Genomic DNA, 13329 nt, shown 5'->3' with positions numbered 1-13329 from the left:
TGGGTGCTTCTTCTTCGGGTTAACTTAATCTCAAATAGAGATGATGGAACAGAAATTAGAAAACGTCATTTTCTGCTTGAATTTAATTGATAAGGTCTGACTTCCTCGCTATTTTACACACCTCACATAGAAGCTGAGGGGAGGGAGAGGGGGAGCCTTGAAGGGGATTCCCTTCCAGAGAAAATTCCAACAAAAGACAACATTCTCCACCCAAAGTGTGTATACACATCATTTCATCTGTTCAAACAGCTCATAGCTGAGTGACTCTCACAAGTCTATTTGAACAAGGATTTTAATTGCATATGATTCTCTCTCTCTCTCTCTCTCTCTCACACACACACACACACACACACACACACACACACACACACTGACTGAGGCAGGATGGAGTTAAAAGAGTTGTTTGTTTGATCTTTCAACTACCAACATAATATAACAACAACTTACAGCACAATGGTCTTATTCTATCCTCTCAATATCAACACCAGTTGCAGCCCTGATTAAAGTGAGTGGTAGAGTTTTAGTCGAGACAAGGTTAGGTACCGTTTCTCATTTGAAATGCCACGCATTACCAACATTGACAGGCAAGGAAATGATTACCGTACACTAGTATTCTTTCAAGAACTTGGGAACAGGCACAGGGAAAACACTCACTGCATGTATTCAAGTCATGCAGGAAAATAATTTGGTTGTCACTTGTATTATACAGCACAGTAATGTTTTTTTCTAATGTAGCAAACGGTTTTAAGACTTGGCTCTCACAGTTAAGACTTGGTTATCACAGTTAAGACTTGGTCCTCACAGTTAAGACTTGGTTCTCACAGTTAAGACTTGGCTCTCACAGTTAAGACTTGGCTCTCACTGTTAAGACTTGGCTCTCACAGTTAAGACTTGGTTCTCACAGTTAAGACTTGGCTCTCACAGGTAAGACTTGGTTCTCACAGTTAAGACTTGGTTCTCAAGTGTTATTAAATGTATATTGTAGGCTGTAGCCGTCCTGTTCCGTGGATGAGTAGCCCAGCAGGAGAAATGCTTTCTCTCAAGATTACCTTGGTCCAAAAAATGGCTAGCTTGCAGTGTTTTATGAGCAGTGGTGGAAAAAGTACCCAACTGTCATACTTTTTAATTTTACCCCTTTTTCATGGTATCCAATTGTTGTAGTAGCGACTATCTTGTCTCATCGAAGGTTGAAAGTCATGCATCCTCCGATACACAACCCAACCAAGCCGCACTGCTTCTTAACACAGCCCGCATCCAACCAGGAAGCCAGCCACACCAATGTTTCGGAGGAAACACCGTGGCCACCTTGGTTAGCGCTCCACTGCGCCCGGCCCGCCACAGGAGTCGCTGGTGCGCGATGAGACAAGGACATCCCTACCGACCAAGCCCTCCCTAACCCGGACAACGCTAGGCCAATTGTGCGTCGCCCCACGGACCTCCCGGTCGCGGCCGGTTACAACAGAGCCTGGGCGCGAACCCAGGGACTCTGATGGCACAGTGGTTAAGTGGTGACAGTTGGCACAGTGGTTAAGGGTGCTGCAGTACAGCACCCTTAACCACTGCGCCACCCGGGAGGCCCAACTGTCATACTTGAGTAAAAGTAAAGATACTTCAATTAGAAAGTTAGATAGTAAAAGTAAAAGTAACAGTCACCCAGGGAAATTCTACTTGTCTAAAAGTATTTGGTTTAAAATATACTTAAGTATCAAAAGTAAATGTATAAATGATTTCAAATGCCTTATATTAAGCAAACCAGATGGCACCATTTTCTTGTTTGCACAGAAAGCCACGGGCACACTCCAACATTCAGACATCGTTTACAACGAAGCATGTGTGTTTAGTGAGTCCACCAGATCAGAGGCAGCAGGGATGACCAGGGTTGTTATCTTGATAAGTGTGTGAATTTCACTCTTTTCCTGTCCTCGCAAGCATTCAAAATGTAACAAGTGCTTTTGGGTGTCAAGGAAAATGTAAAAAGTACAATATTTTCTTAAGCAATGTAGTGAAGTAAAAGTAAAAGTCTTCAAAATGATAAATAGTAAAGTACAGATACCCCCCAAAACTACTTCAGTAGTACTTTTAAGTATTTTTTACTTAAGTACTTTACACCACTGTTTATGAGTGTATCCTGTGTTCTCTTATAATTATATTACCATACACTACCTTTGTCCAGCACTGGTCCGAAGATGGCCTTGTCGTTGATGGTGGTACAGTTCCAACGACGGCCCCTGAATTGATGCTGGCACTCCTGGATGCCGATCTTCACCCCTTCTGCCACACTGGGCATGATCTCCACATAGTTCCGGCAGAATCGCAGCTGCTTGGGCACCAGGCCAGGAATGGAGCCGCACAGGATGGGCTGGGAGCCCAGGGACGAGTACTGGTGGCCCACCGCTAGGGACCTGCATGGGGAGAGAGGAGGCAGTGACATGATATACTGACTACTAGTGTGTGTCTTTCTTTGTGTGTATGTTGTGCTTATGTGTGTACGTGCAGTGTGTGTGCATGTGCATGTGTGTGTGTGTGTATCAGATGTTACCATTAAGCATCAATGCCTTATCCCTCTATCTATCCCCTCTGTAGCCACCTGGCGTTTGTGTGGGTTGAAACCGCAGTCCCAGTGCTATACTCCACAAAGGTAACCGCGCCACGAGGAAAGATGAAAGTCCCCCCGTGAACCCAAAGTGGTTCATAGACGTCTAGGTTGACAACTTGGAAACTCCACCTTGTTATTACAGAAAACCACACCTTTTTTTTAAAGTGTCCACATGCTAAACAGGCCCTTGACTTAGGGTAATGAGAGTACAACTGTACATTGAGACTTCAGACGGATGTATTAATTACATATCTATCCATCCATCCATCCCCATTTCTCTTTGAGGACGGATATTCTGGGATGCAACAAGTGCAAACTTGATTGTTCTCTGATAATATCTTTCTCTGTGTGTGTGTGTGTGTGTCTTTCAATTAAGGTGTTAAAACATCACTCGTAACCATGGAAACATGACAACTCTCTCGGTGCTGTGTCATCCCATGTTATGTCATTGTGGTACCTTTGAAGAAGTCTTTTGAGGCAGCATGCTGTAATTGTAATTGTTTGATCTAAAGAACGCACCAGTCAATCTGACTCCAGCCAGTTTGTATTTCCACTGTATTGGACTACTACCGTCAGTGGAAGGGTCGAGAGTGGGAGGATGACAACCCTCCAATGAGGATGAAAGGAAGCATAGTATCCATTCCACAATATAGGTGCTTGGTTGAGATCCAACTGTATTTCACCCATGTATTACAATCTATTAATAAGATACACTCAGACCACACTCATGCACTTCCATATCAAGCTTTTAACATAGAGTATTTTTCCTTCACTCCCCACTCACTGCTCCTCTGCTCTGCTCCTCATAATTCATCACATTGTTTTCATCTAGCCACCATGCATTAATTTCCATTCACCCTCTCCCAGAGTACCACATACAGTTAGGGTTAATTCCATTCCAATTACTATCCATCATTGTCAGCTCAGGTAAATACAACTCATAGAGACAATAGGATTAGATAAACCTCATTCTATGAAGGGGATTGTTATACTAATCCATTCACCATGAATAAAAACGTATTATATTACAACCGCAACATAACCTTTGATCTAATAACTGACTTCCTATTGTCATTGGCAAGGCAACTACTGCATAGTAGCAACAAGTTCCTCATTGGCACTCCAGTCAACAGCTCCTTCTGCAGTAAACTCAGTCCTCACTGAAGCTGCTATTGATGACAGTAATCTGGCGATCCACGTCTGAGTGATTTGGCCATTATGACAGAGACAGAGAGTGCAGTGTTTGTTTGCACAGTGATCTGCTCCAACCTCCAACAGTAGAACAAGGGAATTTTACACTCATCCAAAATAACAGGAGCTGGACAAAAAGAAGATGAAGTACATAGAAAGAAGGGATATCCGCTCACTGTTTTTGACACTCCCAAACGTGGCTCCGACAGTAGGCCTCAAGCCAGAGCAGGTGGGAGCAGGCAGGACTTGTGCAGCTCAATTATCTCACTATCTGTTGACCTGGGCAACGATGTAAAAGAAGTAATCACTCTGTGATCACAACAACGAGATTAACATACAGAGCCAGAGTCTCACCCCAGGCATTTCAAAATTCCACTCTAAAAAAAGAGATGATTTAACCGTATCACTCTACACTGAGAGGTTTACCAGAGACTTCGTAGCGTTGAGATCATCATTAGAACCATCTTACGATGTATCTTTAGTAGCCGAACTGTTTCCCAGAGGCTTCGTTAGTAACGTTTGCCCTTAAAGACGTTTGCACATCTACGAGTGATCCAGACACTTGTAGAGCAGCTAAAGTGCATCGTTAGATGTTTTTTGCCCTTCCACATGACTTTACTCACAGAAGATCTCCGTTAAACATATAATCAAGATGTTTAGGCTAGGCATCTGTCTGACTGTAAGCTCCAATAACTTCAGAACGAAGTTGACTACAAATACAGAGTGCCAAAGTATTTGCAATTACTACAAACAAGTGACAGATAAAATAATGCTTCAAATGAAAACCGAGAAAACTACATTAAAAGATAAATAGGCTACATGGGCCTATATATTTCAATCATATTAAAATCATATTGAGTTTTATTTTTGCCACTAGGCTACTGCCTGTCATTTTTGCCTCAATATGCTTCATGATGTGTGACAAGACATGTGCAATTAGTGCATTATTATTGGGTAAGCATGTTAAGCCGGCTCAATATTTGTAGCCACAGATTATAATACGTCTCTAAGAGCTGATCCGTCGTCAGTACTGTGGAATAATTCTAATGTTAAGGTACGATTTGAGTGGAGAATGCTGATCCGAGAGCAGTGTTGCTTTTCTGTCGATTCTACCAGTGTCGACAAATGGCTAAAGACGCACTTAGCGATCGTTCTCTCTGCAGGCTTGTTCCCGGGAAACACTTAAAAACGCTGCCTTGGAAATAACGATGCCACTGGTACGATCATCGCAACGCCTAATTAAGTGACATTGCAACTGGAGAACCCGAGACCCAGGTCGTTCCTGAGAGACAGGCTGACCTTGTGTACCAGACGTTTGCGTCGCAAATCAAGTCAACGTAGCAGCTATATTGTTTGCGCTAACAAATGAAGCTGAACTGAATACACCCAGTCTCATGCGTCTGCCTTCAACCTCTTGTCTGTAGCCTACGTACGTCAATGGGTTACCGAGTAAGTGTAGCCATTTAGTACTTTCCAAAGTATATCCCCGAGCAAATGGCGGAGCAATGTGTCATGCTCACTTTAAAGGCTTTCCCATATTATTTTCCTTGGCTCAGAGACATGACTAGACCTCTGGTTAATCATATATGAGAAATACAAAAAAGAAAGACGGGGGGGGGGGGGGGGGGGGGGACAGGCTCTAGAAGTGTCTGAGAGGATATCAAGTCCTCACGGCCTGCATGTTGTCTGCGATACATATGAGCGAAAGCAAGCACGCCAGTAAACAAGGAAATTCCTATTCCGAATGGACCTCTCTTTAGCGCTTGTCAATCCGCACCCTGAGGCGCTAAAGCTGAGCCCGGCGGACCTCGCACAACAGAAACCTGAGTCCACATCACAACCCACCGCAGACACTTGCTCCTAATAGCCATAACATGTAGAGCAGGAATGTGATGACTTCTGAACCATGCCAAGTGAAACCAGCCACACAAGTACAGCCCCCCTCCGCAAGTGTGAGCAGATAAGATCTTGTCTGGGAAAGACTGAGGGAGGAAGAAGGGAAAACAAGTGGCACAGCTTTTCATTTGACCTGTAGACGTTCTGTTCTGCCAGGAAGAACCTGTGAATGTCTCTGTGGGTGTTGAGTGAGGTCAGCAGGTGTAAGAAAACAAACACCGGCATGGTTTCAACCTATCCAGCTAGCTACATAGATACTGTACTGCTGTATATGTTTTTATCTCACCATTGTGCTGAGCTTCTTTTTGTATTGCATTATGCTGTTCCCCATGCCTGGTAATATGGTTGTGCTATTTGAGGTGTTACCTGTTGATTCCTGTTTGACCATGTATGAGCTGGCGAAAGCTAGTATTGTATGACTACTGTGTGAGTGTATACTGTAGATGATCAGATCAGAACAGGCCAAACAGACAAACAGAACCTGCCTGGACAATAGACACAGTCATAAGTCTCGGGACGTACAGGAGCGGCGCTAGTCTCAGCACAGAGGGAGTGGGGTGCTCTCGAGGCGCCATTCTGACCAAATCATTAAAAAACAAATGAATAGCTGATATGGCCGACCATAAACGCAAATTAGGCATCATCACTTGGGATGTCAACAGTTAACCGTTAGTTGGTTAACTGCTGAAAATAAATTTGATTGGTCAAGCTTATCGGTCTACAGGTTAATTTGCATAATTTTGTGGAATTAAATGTGTGTATTTTTGTTAGTTCGTCATGTTTCTTATTTATCATATGCGCATCGCATACAAGAGCCTATTGGAAAAACCCTGTCTCGTAGTGAACGCTCACACTGCCCAGCTCCTCAAACATCTGTTCTTATAAACCCAGACTTTGCGAAACCTTTCTACACGCAATTGTGCGCGAAAACTGGGTTTTGGTTTCTAAAAATAGGAGGAACCGACCTTTCTATTGCTACTGGGCCTATTTTACATACATAGATAACTGGGATAATTTTGACCCCAAAAAGAAACTATTGGAAAAAGCAACAATCATAGCAAAATATCAAACTAAATTGTTATCAAAATTACATCATTAGACATGTAAATAATGTTACCTGAAATAAAATATAACCAAAACATTTCATTTCCATATTCTGGAAATCGAAAATATATTTATATATTTTGCTTAATAAATAATGAGCATCTCTTTTCCAAAGTGCAATCCACACTAGTACTAAAAAGCTGATTTACCATAATTTGATAGTAGTATCAATTCGTTTTTTAGAATTTTGAAATAAATATGAATTGTGTCTTATTTATGTGTTAAAAACGGGGCGGTACACCAACATTTGAAATATACTTAATTTTATTGACAAAATGATTCAACCATTGATCCTGAGAGATAATGACCAAAAATAAGGCTTAGTTTTCTTTATTTTACTTACGCCACAGCCAGCATTAGCATCGCTGCTAGTGAAACAATGGGAGTGGTAGGGCCTATGGCAGGATGCTTCAAAAAGCATTCCTAAATCCTTAGTCACTTTAAACCAAATGTTAAACAACTTAAATACCATAACAAGTTGCACATACAAAATATTGGAGGTTAGGAAATCTGGTATTTATATAACATTTTCCATCGAATACATTTTTTTTCAGAGGGTAGCTGCATTACAGTTCTACCAAGTATTTATACCACTGAAATATTGTAAGAGCTATTTTGACCTCAACGAAGCAATACCCTTTGATTTATTCCACAGCCTGAATTCAAAATATGGATTCATCTTCAGAAACAATGTGGAAAGCAGCATTGTTCTTGTTTTGGAAGAATATGTTGAGTGAATAAATTGACAGCATGATGTGACAGCTTGTTTGAGCAGAGTAGAAAAGATTGTTGCGGCGAAATATTGTTACTCGTTAAATTTATTTGATTTTCGTTTTAGAAACTGTTGCTCCCAAATGAAAACTTCAGGTCGCACAGCAAAATATTTCATTGTATATGCAATGAAATTGGTCGCACTTTAGAGCCCTGTCTACACCCGATGGCAAAATGTGTAGCATTGCAGGAAATTAACTCAAAAACGTAATTGTTTTCCTCTCCACCATCGAGGGGGGGCCCCTAAAATATTTTCCCCGCCAGGTAGGGGTCCCCCAAACAAGATTTCACTGAGGGCCCCCTAACGGCTAGGGTTGGCTTTGGTTGAAGGCAGTCTGCATGTTGAAAAGATATAATTAACTGTTTGAACCCTGGAAGTTTAACTTCCTAGCCTATTTACAAGGGATGTCTTACCTTGCTTCAAAGTGACCTAGCCAAAAGTCACTGAAAAAAGAACACTATTACTTTGACTGCCTGTCTACCTCCTGCTGAGCGAATGTTTGCAATGATGATGAAAAAATAACATTACAACACTAATTAGGTGTCACTCCCCACTTGAGTTTTGCATTGGGGTAAAAAACGATCTGTGTCTTAGAAACACACAGGCTCTAAACTGCTATTTAGCTTCTCAATGACCATGGAAGTACAGCATGAGTAGGCTACCTACGGTAGCTGTTCCACCTCTGGGCAGCGAAGGTTCTAGGAAGCCAAGCATGTATCCGGACTGGTAACCAGAGTCTGACAGTGGGCAAGTTTGTTCTGCATTTAGCCTAACTCCCCTCCTGAAAAATAACATGAAATCGTGCTTATGCTTAATAGCCTACTCTTCTACGATAGTTTGAACATGTTGACCATGTCTTTTGTGTACAACGTGGAGTTTGTAGGCTACACCAGACGACGACGTACGTGGCTGATCAAGGAGGGGGAAGCAGCAGCTACGTAGTCAGCATTGTGAGCTCAGCTACATAAAACAATCTGGAAGGAGGGGGAGACGGTACGGAGTGGGCAGCAGCTATGTAACAAAAATCCCGCACATGCGCAGAAGTCTCAGTAACTTTAGCTATGGCAAATCGGGTTCCCGAAAATCGGGAACCCCACTCTGTATTTTATAAAGACTTCCTGACATGCCATTGAAGGCAACTTTTCTCTCATGTTCTATTGGTTTTCATATCAACGTTTTTTCTTTGCCCAGAAGCCAAAGTCACAATCTTAATCATTTTAGCAACACGTCCGAGTTGCATCTTTAGACTTCACCTCTTTCAATGTTTCTAATGTAGATTTTCACCTCTGTCACATGAAACCACTCGTATCAGTTGAGCTTTAGAATGGTGTATTTCCGATAATTGCGTTTTGGTCCAAGGCCATGCAGGGGGCCCCTCAAGGGGGTATGGCGACAGACACAGCTGCACATTGCTTTATAAAATAACCAACACCAGCTCAGACAAATTCCAGGATTTGATTAAATGATATTATATATGATATAATATTTATCCATTTTGCCATGATTCATAGTGTTAAATAATGTTTTTTCTTTATTTCTATTTGTTTTGTATCTGCAAGAACAGGGGGCCCTTTACAGGGCCCCTATAGGTGTGTGGGCCCTAGGGCGGTCAGACCCATGGCCCTCACGCTGGCTCTGCTTCTGAGGACGTCCTATACAGGCTGAGTGATTCAGGTCACCTCTATTACTGTTAGGAAGTAGGAGGAGAGGAAGTGGGGAAAGCTTCAGCCATAGGATTTATGGATTTATTACAGAGGTAGACTATGGAGTACATGGTGTTATTGAGTACTAACAAATACATATTTTACATGCTGTACAACTGCATTTAAGATATATGGAGTTTGTGGTCTTAAGTTGAATGCAAAATGTTTTCATTTATTATTAAATTGTTCCTCCTTGAAATTCATAGATCTAACTTCTAATGTGAACTAAATTCCTCTCTCTGTTCCTGTCTCTATAATATAATATGTTGTCTACCAGCCTGGTCTCAGAGCAAAACATATTATATTTGACAAAAATCTGTGCTACTCCATTTAGTGTTACTATATCTGTACTACTCCATATGTTACTTTACATTAGGTTACATTATTTGATCTGTTTAGTATGATATATTATGTTCGATAAGACAGTAGGTTAGAAACAAAAGTGCAGTGCTTGGTTTGGGTTGCTGGGTGGGTGTATAATGCAAACTTCTAGGAACCCAAAGGTAGGGTGTTCAAACCTCATCACAGACAACGCAAACTTCTAGCAACCCAAAGGTTGCGTGTTCGAACCTCATCACAGAAAACATTAACATTTTGGCTAATGTAATGTAACATAACGTAAAGTAACAGATCATACTAAATGGAGGGGCACAGATTTTTGTCAAATATAATTTGTTTTGCTCTGAGACCAGGTTATGTATACTGCCAGCAGCACCATATCACCAAGTACAATTCTGGGTATGTGTGAATGAGCTTAGCGAATAAAAGGGATTCTGATTACAAAGGTTATTTCTATTTTCTTATTGGTAAAGAATGAATCATGTGTCTTATACCAGATTCCTTTACTGTTCCTTACAACTTGCCACTGAGAAGACAAAAACATTTCCTCTAGGTGATACACAAACTCAAACAAAACCAAGACGATTGAGGATTCATCGAAACCTTGCCTGTGTCATCTCCATAAACAGTAGCTGCGTGTTATCACCAGAAATACACACACAAGAGAAAATAATAGATATCATGTTTGATTCTAGTCTCAGTCAGTATAGATCTTTCCACCTCTCATTTAAGTGTATCCAGACTAGGTTTAATGCATATTTCAGCAAGCCCAAGCAGGGTACCGTAGAATTACCACTTTACTCTTGCAGGCCCTGGGGCTTTGGAGCCGACTTTGACATCAAGAGAGCACGTTTGGGAAAAGGAATGTGCGGCAAGCTTTCACCTCCAGGTATTTATCTTTTAAGGTGGGGTGGAGTGTGTGTGTGGTGTGTGTGTGTGTGGTGTGTGTGTGTGTGTGTGTGTGTGTGTGGGGGGGGGGGGGGGGGGGTGCAGTCAGGCTGAGCCATGACAGGTCGAGGAGTTAGAGAGACATGAACCTGTGCCTGTGTTGGTCGAGACCCACATCCTCAGCCAATCCTCCGCCAATCCTCCACCAATCCTCAACCAATCCTCCACCATTGTACATTCTAACCATTCTAACTCCAAGCAGCGTTCAGGCACCAGCTTCTGCCAACAAACCTGCACAAAGCGACTTTTCATCATAATAATATCTGTCAGTTCTTGGATGATTGACAGTTATTTGCAAAAGTAAAGACACGTTTAGTGAGAGGAGTTAAAAGGCACTTAATGTTCAACAGCAAGGTCTTAAGTAAAAAATTGGGTTAACCCTTCTGTTGTGTTCGTTTCTTGTTAATTAATTCTGTGTTCCTGGTCTAAAATAACTGCCCCATTACAGCTGATTATAAATCCATATTAATACATATATTATCACCTAATGTTGTGTTAGATCTTTTTATCAACTTAAGTTTTTGTGAACTTCTATTTGCTATTTGCCTCATTGACCTGAGCTCATACAACTAAATTTTGAGTAAAAAAAAGCATAACGTATGGATTATTTTGACTATAACAAATACTCAGATGAAACATATTGTGTTATTTATCACAGACTACTTTGTGTCAAAGTTTAGCAAGGACTCTCTTCTCCTCACCAGTGTCATGATCAAAGATATGATCAAGAGCCTCACATACAGTATAGAATTTGGTCATTGTGCCACAGAATGAATTGTGAGGAAGGCCTCAAAAAAGCTTTATGTACCAGAGCTGCGAGAAAAGTTCTATATTATTGAAACAATGTTGCGATTTATTGTGAGAATGCCAACAGGTGTGGTTCCTGTGGGGGAAAGATTCTATTGGGGAAAGGTTCCAATGGGGGTTGCCATGGAAGCCAAGAAGGAGAGTGAAGTGTGTGTGTGCGTGCGTGTGTGTGTGTGTGTGTGTGTGTCTGTGTTTTTGTGTGTGTGTGTGTGTGTGTGTGTGTGTGTGTGTGTGTGCTCAAACACACATGGATGTGGGGGTCTGGGAGACGAAGTGTGTCCATCTGATGAATGGGCAGGTGCCTGAACTCAATTTTATACACTAATTGTATTCTCACCCATTCATTTCTAATGACCGGTCAATTTTGTCATGGAACCTCATGGAACCGTATGACAATCAGATTAATTGAACTACATTTTTCAGAGAGAAAACTTGTAAATCAGTCCAATTCGACCGGAACACAGCAGGAGGGTTAGGTTACAGTACCATGAAACACAAGCCTATATTTTAGCTTCCTATCTCACTCTTTAGTGATGTATCTAGTTTCCATTAAGCCAGAATGAATCAAAACGCAATATAACATATGCAGAGTTCAATGGTGACTTCACTTCAGCTCCTTATAGCCTGGTGCTGCAGATTCAGCCGAGCGTTGTTTGTATTGGTAGGGGTGACACAATAAGCCCAGCGAACGCTCAGCGGCGTCTTTGGACACGCTCGCCTCTGTTTTGCTTTCGTCGTTGCACTCTTGCCCAGATTGAATCAGTGCTCTGACCCACCCACCAATAGCAAATCATAGACACACAAGTTGATGACTTTATTTTGGTGCCAGAGGCTGTTTGCTGTGACCAAATGGAAGCCTGCCATCCTCTGTCAGTCTTCATGACTGGTTCTGGTGTTTTGATACAATCTTGGCCCCACAAAAAAAGAAATTCACAAGACAGCTCTTTTATGATTGAAAAAGAGAGGGTGAAAGACTTTGTACTGTGGCTTGTACATAACTCTGTCACTTTGATTCTGGTGGAACTCAGGGAACAACCCTCCCTGTCAGCATTGTATTAGACCAGTGTTTCCCAAACCTCTCCTTGAGTAGCCACAGCTAGTGCTACTCACAGCGCCTTCAGAAAAGAATCACACCCTTGGACATTTTCCACATTTTGTTGTGTTACAGCCTCAATGCAAAATGGATTATATTGAGATTTTGTGTCACTGGCCTACACACAATACCCCATAAGGTCAAATAATACTCATAATATTGTTTAAAATGATTTTTAAATGACTACCTCATCTGTGTACCCCACACATGCAATTAATTATCTGTAAGGTCCCTCAGTTGAACAGTGAATTTCAAACACAGATCCGACCACAAAGACCAGGGTGATTTTCCAATACCTCGCAAAGAAGGGCACCTATAGAAACAAGGAGACATCGAATATCCCTTTGAGCCTGGTGAAGTTATTAATTACACTTTGGATGATGTATCAGTACACCCCAGTCACTACAAAGATACAGGTGTCCTTCCTAACAGTTGCTGGAGAGGAAGGAAACCACTCAGGGATTTCACCATGAGCCCAATGGGACTTTAAAACAGTTACAGAGTTTAATGGCTGTGATAAGAGAAAACTGAGGATGGATCAACAACATTGTAGTTACTCCACAATACTAACCCCATTCACAGTGAAAAGAAGGAAGCCTGTACAGAATACAAATATTCCAAAACATGCATACTTTTTGCAACAAGGCATTAAAGTGATACTGCAAAAAATTGGCAAAGCAATTAACTTTTTGTCCTGAATACAAAGTATTATGTTTGAGGCAAATCCAATACAACACATTACTGAGTACCACTCTTCATATCTTCAAGCATAATTGTGTCTGCATCATGTTATGGGTATGCTTGTAATCTTTTAATGATAAAAAATAAACGGAATGGAGATAAGCACATGCAAAATCCTATCGGAAAAGTCTGCTTTCCA

At 41.5% G+C, this 13329-nt stretch overlaps 1 protein-coding gene across 1 annotated transcript in view; it reads right to left on the bottom strand.

The window, feature by feature from the left end:
• LOC110508578 (protein Wnt-3a) overlaps nucleotides 1-13329 on the bottom strand; it is a 28573-nt gene that overhangs the window by 11721 nt on the left and 3523 nt on the right. Inside the window, exon 2 of the mRNA XM_021589179.2 lies at nucleotides 2164-2402. Within this exon, the coding sequence (XP_021444854.1) occupies nucleotides 2164-2402 (239 nt within the window). The remainder of the gene's footprint in view (nucleotides 1-2163; nucleotides 2403-13329) is intronic.

This window comes from Oncorhynchus mykiss, chromosome 28, assembly GCF_013265735.2.
Source record: "Oncorhynchus mykiss isolate Arlee chromosome 28, USDA_OmykA_1.1, whole genome shotgun sequence".
NCBI classification, from domain to species: Eukaryota; Metazoa; Chordata; class Actinopteri; order Salmoniformes; family Salmonidae; genus Oncorhynchus; species Oncorhynchus mykiss.
This window is presented reverse-complemented; position numbering and strand designations above follow the sequence as displayed.